General features: G+C 35.3%; 1 protein-coding gene across 1 annotated transcript in view; it reads right to left on the bottom strand.

The window, feature by feature from the left end:
* The window catches only part of ADAM7 (ADAM metallopeptidase domain 7), a 68600-nt gene that overhangs the window by 27449 nt on the left and 23139 nt on the right, over positions 1 to 18012 (bottom strand). The window contains exons 5-8 of the mRNA XM_063708994.1: positions 16325 to 16401; positions 15117 to 15306; positions 13271 to 13324; positions 5586 to 5657 (exon numbers count right to left, since the gene is read on the bottom strand). Of these exons, the coding sequence (XP_063565064.1) occupies positions 5586 to 5657; positions 13271 to 13324; positions 15117 to 15306; positions 16325 to 16401 (393 nt within the window). The remainder of the gene's footprint in view (positions 1 to 5585; positions 5658 to 13270; positions 13325 to 15116; positions 15307 to 16324; positions 16402 to 18012) is intronic.

Raw genomic sequence — 18012 nt, 5'->3', positions numbered from 1 at the left:
ATATTCCTTTACATTTCCCCAAAAAACAATAATTTGAACTTGTGAGGTACCTTAGTAAACAGTGCAAGCCTCATGTTGCAAACAGATATATCAAAATGGGACAGAATGCATTGCCCAGAATACCTGGTGAATTTTTTGGGCAATGGTGAAATTTGATCAGAAAGATCTGCCTCCTCGAACTATCATAAGTCTTACAGGCACTGTCTCAGGATGTGCTGGAAGAATGTATTAAAGTTCTGAATTTAGAACTGGCCTAAAAGCATAAATTTACTAACAGTGGCAGGCGGTGTGAGTGCTCCTTATGCACCTTCATACTTCAGGCCAAGTGTTCATTCTGTGGCAGGTTAGAAAGTTGGTATTGGTTTTCAAAAACTTAACTGCTGTGTTTGATCTTTATGTTTGAATTTTGTAACTACCTTTTTATTTAATCTGAGAAATGTCATTAGGGATTGCTCTAAGCAGGCAGAAATTGTTGTAGCCCATAAACCTCACACCTATTTCTACCTGCTCTGTAAACACCTGGGTGATAGGTACTTTTATGCCAGAACAAAAGAAGTTAGAGTTTATGCAGTTATTATGAGAATTTTGAGAGAAAGGACTATGTGTTGTATCAGTTTTATATTCTACAATAGTCAGTACAAGCAGGTTGAAAGAAAGTGAATGATAAACTATCAACACTGAATGCACAGAAATGGAAAGATCATTCATACAATGTTACTAGGCAATGTAACTAGTCAATAAGAAGTGTAACAATTATATCATTCCTATAACAATAAACTTCTGTTAATATTCTAGTTTTCTTAACCTACGTGATATGAATATACTCAATTCCATGTGTCAGTAGAGGCCAAAAAGATCATTTCATAATCATGGGGATTAGGTGCCTTTTAAACTCTCCCGAAGTTAGACATGTAGTCAAACTCTGACTTCAAATCTACACTGGAGCCTGTGATATGCATCCTTATTCCTCTTGGCCCTGAATTTGTTTGTTTGTTTGTTTGTTTGTTTGTTTGTTTGTTTGTTTTTGAGACAGGGTCTCATTCTGTCACCCAGCCTGGAGTGCAGTGGTGCAATCATAGCTCATTGCAAAGTCGAACTCCTGTGCTCAAAGGATCCTCCCACCTCAGCTTCCTGAGTAGTTGGAACTACAGGCACACACCACTGTGCCTGGCTATTTTATTTATTTATTTTTGTTGTTGTTGTTGTTGTTGTTGGGACGATGTCTCAGTTTGTTGCCCAGTCTAGTCTTGAACTCCTGGGCTCAGTGATTCTCCTGCCTTGACCTTCCAAAGTGTTGGGATTACAAGCATGAGTCACCACACCAGGATCTTGACCCTAATCTTAATGTATGGTAAACTTTAGAAATCAAGTACTACATAGCAATAATTATTTTAACCTGGGATTTTCAGACCCTCTCTATTCACCAATGGGCTTTACGTTTACAAAGCTACACACAAGTGCAAACGGAAATATTATTTGTCATTCTGATGATGATATTTTCTTCTCATAAGAACATATAAAATAAAAGCCATGCTTTATCTGCTAAATTCTTGGATAGTTTTGGATACACACATTTGGAAGGTTGTGGAGAGTTGAACTGCTCTTTATAGTAGGGAAATAACTATGGAATCTCTGAGTTAAAAGGGGTGAAGACATAATAAAAGTCAAAATAAGAAAGGACCCAGTGAAATAGAGTATGGGCTCTGTGAAGGATAAAGGGCCAGTAAGAAGGGATACAATGGCCAGGCACACGGGCTTTTAGACTTTGTTAGCTTAAATTGTTTGTTTTATAATGTGCTATGTAACCTCCCAATCTAAACTACAAATCTTCAGTAAAAGGTCAGCAATATGCAACAATTTTGTATGTATGCTTACTTGAAGATGAGAAACCAAGGAGAGAGTTTGAGTCTTGAGTTGGGGTCAATGCTAGGGAAGTGATAAAAGACATAATTGCAAGATACAAGGAATGGAAGAAAACAGAAGTGACGATGAGATGTAATCATTGCACTCCACACTGTTCCTTCCTCCCTCTTACAAAAAGGCATGGGGGAAATTTTCAATTTCCATGGACATAAATTGAAACAGTTGGGAGAAGTTCTGCTTCTGCCTACAACGTACAAAGTTAGAAAGAATGTTGCCTCTACCCTGACAAAAAGGACAAGCCAGAGAATCTAGAAAGTCATATATTTTTTTCTGAATCCACCACAGAACTGAGGCAATAGGGCCAACAAGTGTGCCTGAACCCTAAGCAAAGACAGTCTCCTTCAAGGAGAGATGGTGCCAGAGCACCTTCCTTGTGGCAGATAATGAGAAAGGAAGATGTTGAGCACCTTTTTCATGGGTAGAAAGAAGTGACCAAATATCATTAAGGAATTGTTTCAGGCCAAGTATGGGAGAGAAGGAGAATGCAGAGCCTTATGGAGATCCAGACACAGGGATCTCAGACCCACACACAGTTTGATCTCCATGGGCCTCCGTGGATGCCAACAACCACAGTGGGGGACAGAGAGGGAGACTCAAGATGGCTCCCTCAGTGGAGTGGGCCTGAAGAAGGGGAGAATTGCTGTTTTGCAAAAAATTATAAAATCCACCAAACTCTATCCCTCAAGGAACAAAAAGCCTTAAACTGCCAAGGGAGCTATAGTAAATTTTTCCCCCAGAACCCAAATTAAAATGTATTACAGCTGAAGAAAAGGAAAACAAAACAAAACAAAACAAAACAAAAATAGCCTTCTACTCCTGGAGGAGAGGTGGGAAACTGTCCTGAATCCAGACCATCCAAGATCTCCTACCAATGGAGAGGAAAATGAACACTGAGAAATACTCACCCAATGACCCATGGACAGGGCTTCCCTGAGACTGAGGTTAAATCAGGATGATAGAACATGCTCTGGACCCCATAACTAGGCTAGAAGGCACTGAGGAACAAACAACACGCCACTACTGAAGAAGCAGTGAGAATGTGAAGGGAGGTGCTGGCTCTCAATAAACATGCTGAGGTGCTGGCTCTCAATAAAAGCCTGAAGTTGAGAAAGGAACAGAAATATGGAGAAAAACTCCCCAACAATTCAGGACCCACCCTAAGCACAAAGTAACACTAGATGAATATGCAGTTGATAGTGCACTTCAGGTAGCAGTAGCAACAAAATTAGCTCAATTTCTGACCAGATTAATCCAATTCCGCATGTTAATGACCTAGCAAAAGAGGAAGTGTACCATTTCAGGCATAAATACTATTTTCTTAGACTCTACTATCCTATACATACTGTCTACTATCCAATAAAACATTAAAGAACATACAAAAGAGCAAGAAAAGACAACCCACTGTTGGAGAGAAAAGAGTTGACAAAACTAAACTCGTAGATGACCCACATGTTGAAATTGTCTAACAAGAAATTTAAATTAGTTATCCATAATACGATGAAGGCTCTAATGGAAAACATGGATGTGGTTTGCAGAATTTGAAGATGGCCCCCAAGGATTCCTGTTCCTGGACAGTAACACACTGTGGAATGACCTCCCTTTCAACGTGGGCAGGACTGTGACTATGATGAATTTCACTAGTGTATTTAGGTTATGATACAGAACAAAGATAAAGGGAGCTTACAGCTTTTCAGATGTAATTAAGGTACCCAAATCAGAGGATTCTGAGTTGAATAACAGTGAACTTACTGTGGGTAGACCTAACTTAATCTTTTAAAACAAGTCTAGTAATTTGAAGCAGCAGCATTTCTCCTGCTGGCCCAAAGAAGAAACCTGCCATGTTGTGAAAGGGTTCAAGAGAGCACTGTGTGGCAAGAAATTGTCAGGGCCCCCAGTAACTGAGATGGCCCCAGCAGACTGCCAGCAAGAATTTGAGGACCTCAATCCTGTAACTGCATGAACTAAATTCTGCCAACAACAACAAGCTGAGATCCCCAGGCCTGATTTCCTCATTCTGAGATCCTGAGCAGAGAATCCAGTTATGTTGTACCCAGACTTCCTGCCTACAAAAATTGTGAGATAGTTAATGAGTACTGTTCTAAGATGCTAGGTTTGTGGTAACTTGTTATGCAGTAATAAAATATGAATATAGTGAAAAACAAGCTTGAAAAGATGAGGTAATTTCAGCAGAGAGGTGGAAACAATAAGAGAGAGAGAGTGAAAATAGCTGAGTACATATATGGTAGTAGCAACAAAGAATACCATTGATGAGTACATCAGTAGGCTAGACATGGGTGAGGAAAGAATCTTGTTGGCCCAACAAAAATTAGCCAAATGGAAACACAAAGAGTTAAGAGTGAAAACCACATAGGGGAAGGTCCAAAGCTGTGGGAAAATCACAGGATCTAATATGCATACAATTGAAATATGAGAAAGAGAAGAGAGATAACAAGGCAGAAGAAATATTTCCATTTCTTTGAAATATTTGAATGATCAATAATTTTTAAAAATAGTATAAAACAGCAAATCACAGATCCCAGAAGTTCAGAGAATCCAGCACTGTAAATACCACACACACACACACACACACACACTCACACACTGATGAGGGTATGCCCAAGGGACACATAGACCAGCTAAAATATTGCCCAATGGACAAAACTGAAACAATTTGAGCAACAAAGTAGTGTTAGGTTGTAACTCAAAGTACAAAATAAATATCCATGAATCCATACTGATATAAATAAATTATTAAATACATATTAATGGAAGAAAAGAGATAAATCTCTTGCATAGAAAAATTTCAACTAATTTATGTAGATGCTCCATTGTCAAGGAGGAAGAGCGTAATTTCCACTTAAGTGTGAGCCACGCACAGTAACTTTCTTTCAAAGAATATATTATTGTGAGGAAGCATACACTTTCCATATGACCCAGTATTCCTACTTCTTCGTTATTTACAAAAAATAAATGAAATTCTATAATTGCACATACAACTATATACAAATGTTTAAAGCCATTTTATTTACAGTAGCCAAAAACTACAAACAGATTAAATGTCCCTCAACTGGTGAATTAGTAACCATTGGCCTAGAGGGGCCTTCCTTACAGCTTTTTCTTACGGGGTCTCTTTATCCTAGTAATAGGGCTGAGGTGTCTTAGAATGAGTCGGCAAAAAAAATGTGTTGCCATTCACAATTTGTTTTTTTTAAAGGGTTATATACCTCATTGTAATTGAGACAAATTAAGCATTTTAATATATTTTACTGAAACAGTTACTCCACTTTCTATGCCAAACCATGGACAACAAATTATAACTTAATAAGACTTTTTGTTATACAACGTCACAGAGCAGTGATTTAAAGTAGTGTGATTTGGTTTACAGTGACTGATTTTCATATTCTTTGTACATTGGTTCATAAATTTTGTGATTAGAGACCAAGTTTTGAAACTTATTTCAATATTAAATGTCATTTACATCGAAATTGAAAATTCAGAACTGTGGTTTGTTGTTATTTTTTCCCGTGGATTTTTGCTTATTAGTCTTTGTGCTTTGTACTCCCTTAATATCAGGTAACTACAATAGTCCAGCAGAGAACTGCGCTGAAAGGTTCTTTGCATTTGTATTATTGGCTTGATTCAAAAACTGTATCAAATCTTACCATGTTGACAAAATTGACCATTCCCCAAATTCGGTTCCTTAGTTTATTGTGAGGATGACCATTTCTGCGATACTGGAAATATAAATATCATATTAATATTCATTAATAATAGGAGTTGCATAAAAGCTCAACAAAATACTTCATTCATCAGCTATTACAAAGAAAAAAATCACTGGCCTAATGAAGAAAGAGAACTCCTTTCATTCAGCTAAAAACTAGACAACTTAAATACATTTTTGATATAAAATAACTAAATACAGCCCTCCTAAAGACATTCTTAGGTGTAGTATTACTTCAAGCTTTTCTTTCTAACTCTGTTTCCTTTTCACATTACATTGTACTCCATTACATTAATTTATTAAACCAACTGATTAGTGTTCTTTAGAGTCCATTTTTATCACATTGATGAAACAAACCTATTAAAGTTACAAAGCAATCAATATATGGCAAAGAACAGCAACTTTATTAGTCCTTCTGTGTCCTTGGTGTTCACAAAATAAGGAATATGTAATTTAAAAACCCACTGGAGCTGGAGAAGTGCTGAAGAGGGACAGGAAACTGTAGCTACCCCTTCCCTCCAGGAAATAGCTACGAGGGCAAACCAGACTTCCATGTCCAGTCTACTCTGACTTTTGTTGTCTCCTTATAACTGCATTCCCTTTTTGTACTGTCGGGATCTTGTATCAATTATCAATTTAGACCTGATCAAATATACTTAATAATAACATAAGATGTCCTGTAGGGATAAATGCAAACGGTCAAACTTCTTTCATAATAAAAATAAGAAATTAACCTGCCTTTCCTGAATCCCTCAAGTATCTGCTTGTTACCATGCCATTGCTGTCCTGTTACCTTAAAGATCAAAATACTGCTAAGATATAGCGTTAGAATCTCTTCAATCTTCATCTTCCACGTATTCAACCTACTACACTCTGATTATAACTGCCACTATTCCATTGAAACTATTCTTAATAACCCACAAATATTCTCTTAATTATCAAATACATTGTGAACGTATTTTCCTTTCAGGTCATCTTCTCCACATTTAATGTTGACTATTTTCTGTTTCAAGAAATTTCTTCTTGGTTTCTATTACCCCGTACACTCCTACTATTTTATTGTGTGTTCCCATTATCCCTTAAATGCTGGATGACAAATGTGTTTCACAACAGGATTTCCATTGATTGATTGATAAAAATTACCCAAAATTCACTGCCTAAAATTCACTGTGGAGAATATTCTGAAGCTATTTTAGGGATCACAAAGATTAGATGCTTTATCAGTCAGTGAGTTTCAATCAGAGGGGAGGGAGGAGGAATGGTTAGGTATGAGCTTTGCACTTTTATTGCCAAATCTTTATTTAATGATGGGTGTTTCCCAGGATTCAGACATTTGTGTTCTGCTCTTCTTTTTCAACTTGCTAGCTGTCAGTGTTTCATCCATATCTTCACTTCACTTCCCTGCTGAGAATTCCTCATTATGGTGGAGATATATAAACTTCTCAACAGGTTTCCAAAGACTGCCTTTGGTTTCCTTATTTCATCTGACTGCAATGCTTAAATTTTCTATCCTTCTCTTGCTTTCTTGCTCTTTTTGTTGTTGTTGTTCCTTGAGACAAGGTCTTGCTCTGTCACCCAGGCTGGAGTGCAGTGGCGTGAACATGGCTCATTGCAGCCTCGACCTCCTGGGCTCAAGTGATCCTCTTGTCTCAGCCTCCCATGTAGTTGGGATTGCAGGTGTACACCACCACACCCAGCTATTTTTTTCTTTTCTTTTTGTCGTGATGGGGTCTTGCTGTGTTGCCCAGGCTGGTCTCAAACTCCTGGTCTCAAGCAGTCCTCCCACCTTGGCTTCTCAAAGTGCTGGGATTATAGGTGTGAGCCACTGCACCTGACCTCTGCTGCTTTTTTTATTTGGCTATCATATATATCATTAATACTCAGAACCTGGCATATTGAATGCTCATTAACTATTTGTCTAATGAAAGTGGGTGATTTACCATAGGAACTTCTCTAAATAAAGAAACCCTTAAATATTTTAAGATACTATTAAAGCAGCATGAGCAAGAGCTATACACTAAAGCCCAGTTTAATGCAACTAAAATCACACCAAGCAAGACTTCACCTACTACATGAGTAAAAATTTTAATAACCTGTTCTTGGTCTTTAGTAACACATATATTATTATTAAGAGCAAAGTGTCTCTTAGCATTCTTTATAAAATTTCTCAGCAACATGCCAGTGTAAGCCTATCTGTTTAGTGCTTAGAACTTACTAATTTTGATTTAAAATTTTGTTCATAGGTTAATTATAGTTTCTTCTATCTTTAATGTGTAAAAACTGTTACGTCTTTTCAATTAAGATGGGTCTTACCTTTTTTATTACATTGGCTGGGAATTTCAGTAAAAATGTTAAAAGAAATCTGGTGACAATGAACAAATGTACCTTATTTCCAATTTTGGAGGAAAACTGCCAACATTTTATTAATAAGTTTAATGTTTATACTGAATAGGAGTTTGGTAAATATACTTTATTTTCTTCCACTTTTTGTATCCTAAGAGTTTTATTATGAATGAGTGTTGAATTATATGTATGTGTATACATACACAAATATATACTATATAAATAAATTTGAGATATTTGAAATTATCGCTTTTTAAAAATCTATTCATGTCAAAGCAAAGCAATATTCACATTACCGGAGGAAACCATCACTCTCATGTAAATTTTTATGGATATATCTTGGCTTGGGTTTGCAAGTATTTTTTGGACATTTGAAGTTGCATTTATAAGTGACATTAGCTTATAATTTTACTTTCTTATAAGATCATGTCTAGATCTGTTACCAATATTATCAGTTGTCATAGATTGTTATTGTAATGACTCAAGGAATCACTCTTACAGGTATCTATAACTTTTTGTAAGTTTCCTCCAATGTTGATTCTAGGCTTGGACATATGACTTACTTTGGTTGAGACATGAAAACATGTACAAACAGAAGGTTGAAAAGTTCTTGCACATTGCAGCCTCACCTCTCTTTTGGTGCTTTGATGCCCAGCTATGATGCAAGAAAGCACAACTAGCTAGCCTATTGGAGATACATGGCCAGCTGAAACCCAATATCACGTACCAGGCAAATGACTGAGGCCATCTTAGACTAGCCAGCCATTGGAGCCAATAGATTACTGCAGCTGCATGAGTCATTGATTACCTACCAGGTTTTGAGTAGTTGATTACACAGTGGTAGATAAATAATACAAAGGTTATAATAAACTTATAAAATGTGGGATTTTTTCCTCTTTTCCTATTCTGTGGAACAGTTTGTAAAAGATAAGGTTATTTATCTTTGTTAAACAAAGGTTGTTTGTTTATAACAAACTTTGGTAAAATTTGCCACTAAACGAATCTGAGGCTCCTGGTGTCTTTATTTGCTGATAGGTTGTGGACTACTTATGTAATTTTTCAAATCTGCTGTAAATCTTTTTGGGGTTTCCTATCGTTGAGTCAGCTTGATAGCATTTTACTACATCTGTTTATAAATTTATTGGCACATAGTTCTTCATATATTTTTAATAAAGTGTAACTTTAATTTTATTTATATTTTGTCTTCTAATTGTACATATATTTCTATATTTTTTAATCAGCATTGTCAGAAGCTTGTCTATTTCATTAATGTTTTCAAAGAACTAGTACTTGGCTCTGTTGAACTACTCCATTGTGGTATTTTTTTTGTTTTGCTTGGTGGTTTTATTGATTTTTCTCATTGCTAAAATTACTTTCTTCTTTATACCTTCTTTGGATTTATACTGTTTTGTTTTCTAATCTCTCTAGTTGGACTCTTAGTCCATTTATTTTCTTTCTTTTTTCTTAATAAAACTGTTTAAATTGACAAATGTCTTTCTAAATACTAGTGTGCTACCTGTATCTAATAAATTTTACTTTACTATTTTTTATGGTCAGTTATAAATAGTCCATAATTTCAGATTTGATTTTTTAGACAATTAATATTTGGAAATATATTGTACTTTCAGTTTCCAAACGAATGGTCTTTTAGTGGTTTAATTTAACAATTTCTGTTATAACTTCTAATTGGGTTGTGGTAAAAAAGAAAACAGTGATCTTATGATATCTCTTTGCTATTTCTATGTATTTTCTTTGTGGCCAGATACCCACTTAATTTTTTCAAATATGTTATTTGTACATGAAAAAAACACATATTCTTTTTTTAAAATGCAAGGTAGTATATCAGTTGGTTAAATCAAACTTACATTTATGTGGTTCAAATCTTGTCCATTTTGGCTGAAGCTTTTCCTCTTGACCTAACATTTTCTGACGGAGAAGAGCTAAAAAATACCCTACTTTCTCTGGCAACCCTGTTTTTTTTTGTTATCTTTTTATACTTTGTTGTTAGGTGTTTTCATATTTTGTATCCTTTTGGTGCTCTTTTTCTGATTAATTCCCCAATTTATCTCAAATAACTTTTTAAATCATAAATTCTCTTTTATATACTATTAAAATCATAAGATATATTTTTGGAGAGAAGAAACTAGTTTTGAGATTTTTTAGGTCTCGAGAAGTTTAGGTATATTTCTTGTAAATGTCATAATGTCCTTTTTCTATATTCAATTTGAGACTTTCTAACTTCTAACAGGCAGATGTAATTGTTATATTTACTCTAATTTCTGACACATTTGGAATTACTTTCACATTTTTTTTTCTGTTTTTGTATTTACTATTCTGTGTGTATGTATATATGTAATATAGTTATACATTGCTTGACAATGGGAATATATTCTGAGAAATGAATTCTTAGGTGATTTCTTCTTTGTGCAAACATCATAAAGCATACGTACACAAACCTAAATGTTATAACCTACAACACAGTTAAACCATATGGTATAGCCTATTGTTCCTAGGCTGCAAACCTGTAGAGCATGTTACTATACTGAATATTGTAGGCAATTGTAACATAATGCTTTTTGTGTATGTAAACATAGAAAAAGTACAATAAAAAATGGTATACATGACAAAAAAAAAAAAAAAAACCTGGTACACTTCCTTAGGGAACTTACCATGAATGGAGCTTGTAGGCCTGGAGGTTTCTCTGGACGAATCAATGAATGAATGGTGAGTGAATGTAAAGGCCTAGGACATTACTATACCCTACAGTTGACTTTGTAAACACTCTATACTTGGCTATACTATATTTACACAAGTATATTTTTATTTATTTAATAATAAATTAACCTTAGCATACTGTAACATTTTTACTTTATAAACTTTAAAAATTTTTAAACTTTTGATTTTTTTAGACAACAGTTTAAAATCAAACACATTCTATAGCTGTACAAAAATATTTTTTCTTTATATCTCTATTCTGTAAACTTTTTCTGTTTTTTATTTATTTTTACTTTTCAAACTTTTTTTGTTAAAAGCTAAAACAAAAACCACACACATTAGCCTAAACCTACACAAAATCAGGATCATCACTATCATTGTCTTCACCTCCGTATCTTGTCCCACTGAAGGTCTTTAGGGGCAATTACATACATACAGCTGCTGCCTCCTCTGATAACAATGCCTTCTTCTGGAATAAGTCCTGAAAGACTCGCCTAAGCTATTTTACAGTTAACTTTTTAAATATATCAATAAGAGTACACTATAAAATAACAATAAAAAGTATAATATAGTGAATATATAAACCAGTAACATAGTTGCTTTTTATTATTATCAAGTATTGTGTACCATACATAATTGTATGTGCTGTACTTTCATACAACTGGCAATGCAGTAGGTTTGTTTACACCAGCATCACCGCAGACACATGAATGAAGCATTGTGCTGTAATGTTATGATGGCTACAATGTCACTAGGCTATAGGAATTTTTCTGCTTTGTTATCATCTAATGGAACCACTTTCATATATGTGGTCTATTGTTGACCAAAACATTGTTATGTGGTGCATGACTGTAGGTGTATGTGTGCAAGTGTGTATTTTCTTTGAGGCTTTCTGTTGGATTGGTCTTTTTTTTTATTTTCAAATCCATCTATTTCCCTCTACTCTTTTGGGATATTTACATTCTAATTGCTAGGTTCATAGTGATTACAATTAAAGTTTTAATACTCACACTTTACTTACGCAGTGTAAAATTGTGACTACCTTTACATTCCTAATCTAAAATTCCATAGAACATTTTAAGTATGATTTCTTTCTCCGAATATATTATCCTTGCCTGATACTTTAGTACTCAATTTAAATTTTATAACATTTTGCATTAGCTGTTTGAACTTACTTTCTAGAAACTGTATCTTCTGTTGTTTAAAACGTATGCTCTGTTTGTGATTTACTTATAGGCGATCTGTCTGTTTCTTACAGTTGATTTTAAAAGATTTTTTCTTTGTCTTTGATATTCAGAAATTTTTCTACAATGTTATCTGATTTGCTTATTCCTTTCCTTCTGGAAAATTCTCAAGAATTGTCTCTCATTTGTCATCTGTCATCCAATCATTCCCATTCACTCTTTATAAGCTTTATATTCTGAATTAATGTCTCTTATGTTCTCTTTTACAGTTTCCAACTTTTTATTTCTCTGGAGAAATGGTGGTTTCTCTATATCCTCCATTCTCTAGTTCACTAATTCTTTCTTCACATGTGTCTAATCTTCTGTTTAATTTTTTCAAGGGTATATACGTTTTCCTTTTATAAATGTTAAAACGGGTAGTTTTTCAAGTATGCCTGCTGTTTTGTCCAGTCTTTTCTAGTTATTTCAGTGTCATTTTAATTCATCTTTACATCTTTAATAACTTTAAAACATTTAATGTCACAGCACAGTCTGAAATATCACTGGATGATTTACAGTTCCGGGTGAGCTTATTTTCCTTTTTTTTAAGTTGATTGACTCTTCCTCATGTGGTTCATTTTATCCTGGATTATTGAAGAGTTACTTTAGGGCATTTTTGACTTGACTTCCAGCAGTTTAGCAGTTCTCTAATAAGTTTTTATATTAAAAAATTTGCTTGGCAATGCTGCATCTGAAGAAATATATAATATCATGTCCCACATCTGTGCATAACACAGACAGGAGATTTGTTTTCCCATGTGTAACATTTTACCTGCTCATGTCTATAGGCAGACAGAAAATTTCCCTTATCTCTTGCAGTTTCTGTGGAGCGTTTCTAGTTCCCTTTTCTGAGATGGGCAGCCCTTTATGGCTCTGAGAATAATGCAGAGGTCTCATTTCCAAATTTCAGTATTTTGCTTCTCAGGGGTTTACATTCAATTACATTACAATTGCCTCTTTTTGTATTCTGTATAGCGGGGTCACCAAGCCTTTAAATTTTACTCACTGTTCTGATAGAGATTTTCTTCTTCATTTTTAGTACTTGGAGATTTTCCACTTTTTCTTTTGAGCTTAACAACAGGTTGCTAAAATATTTTCAACTTTTTGTATGTCATTCAGCATTTCCATATGTTCTTAATGGGGAGGGGTGTTCTATTTTGGGTCAGTCTGCTATTGTGGCAAAGGACCCCATAATCTCTTATGTAAGTCTGTTTTGGGAAGCTAAAAATAGGACTTTGAGCCTAGAATGGAACTCTGATTAGAATACCTTTCTCTCTATGCTAGAATGATAACTACAAGTTCCAAAAGGAAGAACAAAGAGAGAAATGTTCTATTGAAAACTTACCACAGTATCATCAGCAACAATGAACAATTCAACATACTTTTCATCATGGATGCCCTGTAAATTTAGGGAAAATTCAGTTGAAGTATGGTTAACACTTTTTATCTTAACCCTTTAAGTTGGAAAAAAAATCCTAGTATTTTCAAGGTAAGAAATGTTGATATTGATACAAAATAGGGAGGCATATGAATATATAAAAATTGTATGAATTTATCTAAATGAGATCTATATGATTAAACATTGGGTCCTATACATCGGATTTTAGTATTTTCTATTTGTTCTTTTTTTCTTTTCTTTTTTTAAATTTAATTTTATTTTTTAATTTCCGAGGTACATGTGCAGGATGTGTAGGTTTGTTACATGGGTGAGCATGTGCCATGGTGGTTTGCTGCACCTATCAACCCCATCACCTAGGTATTAAGCCTAGCATGCATTAGCTCTTTTTCCTAATGCTTTGTTTAGGCTTTCAGGTCAAATAAGAGTTGTAAATAATCATAACACATACTTTAACATTCAGGTTTTTTCTTTTTTTTTTCATTTACTGAGTAAGTGTTTCATTAGTAAGCTCACGTGAAAAACATCCATCTGTAACTGAGAGTTAAAACATAGCATGGACCAACAGGACTGACTGCATTTCTTGTACTCCTTCCCCTGCTTCCCAACTTTCTAATTTTCAGTAGTCTCAATTCCAAGCAAACATGTATAAATTTTGCTAATCATAGATCTTTTTTTTAAATTTATTTTTATTTATTTTTCTTTTGAGACAGGGTCTCACTCTGTCGCCCAGAGTCGAGTGCAGTGGTGCAATCTTGGCTCACCGCAACCTTCCACCTCCTGGGTTCAAGGTATTCTTCTGCCTCAGCCTCCGAAGTAGCTGGGATTACAGGCGCACACCACTACTGCCTGGCCAAATTTTGTATTTTTAATAGAGACGGGGTTTCACCATGTTGGTCAGGCTGGTCTCGAATTCTGACCTCAGATGATCGGCCCGCCTCAGCCTCCCAAAGTGTTGGGATTACAGGCATGAGCCAACATGCCTGGCCAATCTTTTATGTCTATAAAACACCAATACCAGGAAATTCTTCTAAGTATTCAGCTTTCAGTGTGCATGTGCTGAGGTATGTACATATTCTCTGAGGACAAAACAGAGGTAAATTGTTCAAAGATTTGGCTAAATCTTTTTCTATGGACTAAGTAATCATTTATTTGTTGATTTATTCAATCAGGACACATCCATTAGGCATACAGTATGTGTCAGACACTATACAAATCATGGACATAAGAAGAAGAAAAACAACCATGTAGCTTACAGGCCAACATCCACTGGGAATTTAAGGGGATATGGATTAGTTGTATAGAAAAGCCTAAAGCTCCAAGGACTACTTTTATACAACCATCACACCAAAAACTGAACTTGTTTTATCCTTAATCATCCTTAACCATTAAAACATTTGAATGATAAAAAGGGGAGAACATAGCTTGTCATCAATAACTCTGCAAAAAAAAAATGGCAGGGAAGAAAAGGAAAGACACTATCTCTAGATTAGGTTTTAGGACATTGAAAATTTCATTATTTCCAACTACTCATAGCCCCAATGTTATCAATCTATACATAGAATTGTAGAATCATCCTTTCTTGAAACTGATGAAGCAAACTGAGATTTACTCTATGAAATAAACACTTTTTACATAGATAAGAAAAAAGTTTTCCAATTTCAAATATCAGATGAAGTGCCAGACTCAAAGTAGCACATATATTTCACTAACTGGACTCATACTTTACCCCTAGACATCATCAAGAAAATAAAAGGTGTTTCATTTGGGGTAAAGATAATAATAAAGTACTCACTTTTATTTTGGAGTCTTCTTCAGATTCATTATCCCCTGGAACAGTTTTTCTGGTAAAATTAAGCTCTGTACAGGAATAATTGGCAACATACGGCACCCTCAGGTTATATTTGAACACCAAATGTTCTCCCTCATCTGAGTATTTCACTGGTTCAATGAGGTATCTTTGGTCGTTTATTCTGAAGAATCCCCTGTAGAAATTGGGAACACAATGTGTATTCAAGGCCTATAATTACTCTATTTCATTGTATTGACTTTGTCTTTTCAAGAAAGAGAAACCAAAAAGCCAGTGCTTCATGAACAGGTAGGAGGGTGCTTTCAGTGGTAAGGAAATGTGATGATATGAGGCCTTTGACTGAATCAATACTTTTTTCTAAGAGTCAACTTACTAGATTTTCACAAGTTTCACAGTCCAGTATCTGCTTTGAGTACAGGTAGTGTAGCAAGTCCCACTGGTGGTTGTGGACGGCTGTCAAGTCTTCAGAGTTATTGCAAAAATTATGTGAGTTTCTATGTCTATCATGACATGGAATATATATGAAAGTAAATATATGAAAGTAAAAATACTAATATGTGGTAACTGTGTCATTAAAGGGGTTCTCATTCTTGAAAACACTAAGAACTAGTCAAGTAAATTTCCCGTAATTAAAGACAGAACTTCCTTGTTCTTTTCCTCTTTACCTCTCCACATCATCTTTCTTTGTCCATGAGCCTATGATCTACAGAGAACTATAGGCTTTACTTCTGAATTTTTACTTTCAAGAGGCTGCAAACACAGCTCAATTTAGTAAAAAGCTACATGAGTCAAGCCTTACGGCATAATGGGAATTCACAAAACTAGCATTCAAAAGACCTGGGTTTCGGACTCAATTTTACCACTAGCAAATGGAATATTCAGGAGAAAGTTTCTAATTTCAGTCAGTATCCTGATCTATAAAATGAGAGGCCAGACTAAATGATTTTCAGTAATCTTCCAAATATGAATCCCTTATTCATATACTGCAAAGCTTGTCTTGTTCAGGACTATGCATTAGACATCTCTTTGTCAAAATGTAAATCATAGGCTACAGCTGAGACTGCTAAAAATGCACAGCAGCTTTTTTCTCATTAATTTTTCTATATACCAGGAGTGATAAAATCAACAAAGTTAACTTCTTTGAAAGTCCATAGGAAAACTCATAAAGGAAAAAGAAAGATATTCTGCATTACCTTAGACCATTACACGTACTGACACTGGCAGCTGAATCATATTCGTGTACTATGGATCCTTGGTAAAAACAGTGATCCTGAAATAGAAGAAGACTCTATTACTATATGTATAAATATTGATTTTATATAGATACTAATATCTAAATATTTTCTGTTCAGAATATATCAATGTTTTATTTTGACACATTGCATTGATATTTGTTCTGCATTCATTCATTAAATTCTTTCATTTAGAAATATTTGAGCCTGCTTCAGAGACATTTTACCTTAATTATGTGATTATTTTGTGTAAAGCAAAGTATAGATTCTTCCTCTACAAATTTAATAGTCTGTTAATGATGACAGTAGTTTTAGAATTGTGACCTTTTCCTTAGAAATATTACTTTTTAATCCACCCTAAAATTTTTACGAAACTAGCCTTTCTCTCCAGCCTCTCTGTTTCAATCAAGTTGGTGTCTTTATTACTCCCTACTTGATGCTCTGCCCATGGTAGTCCAATCAGGTAATTATTTTTCCCATCATTTCCATGTGTTAAAATCCTCCCTACGGATGACACTTTCTATGGTCTTCCAGGGACCTCACACCCTGACAAATAACCCACCCCCTGCATAAAAGAATGTTACCCAGTTTTCCTCTTGTCCTGTTTTGAAGATTGCATGAAGACTTAGCTCTCATAGAAGTTGACATTTGCTGCTGGGCGTGGTAGATTACGCCTGTCATCTCAGCACTTTGGGAGGCCAAGGCGGGTGGATCACAAGGTCAAGAGATCGAGACCATCCTGGCCAACATGGTGAAACCCCGCCTCTACTAAAAATACAAAAATTAGCTGGGCATGGTGGCGTGCGCCTGTAGTCACAGCTACTTGGATGGCTGAGGCAGGAGAATCGCTTGAACCTGGGAGGCGGAGGTTGCAGTGAGCTGAGATTGCACCACTGCGCTCCAGCCTGGAGAGATCGAGATCATCCTGGCCAACATGGTGAAACCCCGCCTCTACTAAAAATACAAAAATTAGCTGGGCATGGTGGCGTGCGCCTGTAGTCACAGCTACTTGGATGGCTGAGGTAGGAGAATCGCTTGAACCTGGGAGGCGGAGGTTGCAATGAGCTGAGATTGCGCCACTGCACTCCAGCCTGGCAACAGAGTGAGACTCTGTTTCAAAACAAAACAAAACAAAAAAAGTTCACCATTGCTTTAAATGGAGGAAATACTTTTTTAAATGTATAGGTTTGGTAAAAGTAATGTTCTTGGTAGAAGGTTACAGAGGACATGTTTTGGAAAAAAGTAATGGGGATGTAAAAATAAAATCTGTATCTAGATTGTATTAAAATTAATGGAATAATAATAATAAATGAACAAAAATTCATTTGAGGGTTGAAGAAAAGACCTCAACATTGGTGTGTCAGAAAAACTGGGCAAGGGGATGAGAATCACATAAGGATCAATTAATGGAGATTTTAAAGTTGTTTCATAGCTTCAGATTTTATCCGTTTAGCTTGATCACAGCCTCATAAGGTGCCTTATATTTTTGGTGTCCTGCTTTACCCTCTCCCAGACTTAACACCATATTGAGTGTGTAGAAATCAGTTTAGGAAAAGCAAAGATATATTAGCAGTCATTGATTTGCTTGTTAGGCAGTAAGAGGTTAGGGTCCACACAATCGTATTTTTATACTATAATTTTTCACTGAG

The sequence above is a fragment of the Gorilla gorilla genome, chromosome 7 (genome assembly GCF_029281585.2).
Source record: "Gorilla gorilla gorilla isolate KB3781 chromosome 7, NHGRI_mGorGor1-v2.1_pri, whole genome shotgun sequence".
Classification (NCBI taxonomy): domain Eukaryota; kingdom Metazoa; phylum Chordata; class Mammalia; order Primates; family Hominidae; genus Gorilla; species Gorilla gorilla.
Note: the sequence above shows the minus strand (reverse complement) of the source record. Positions and strands in the feature narration are given on the sequence as shown.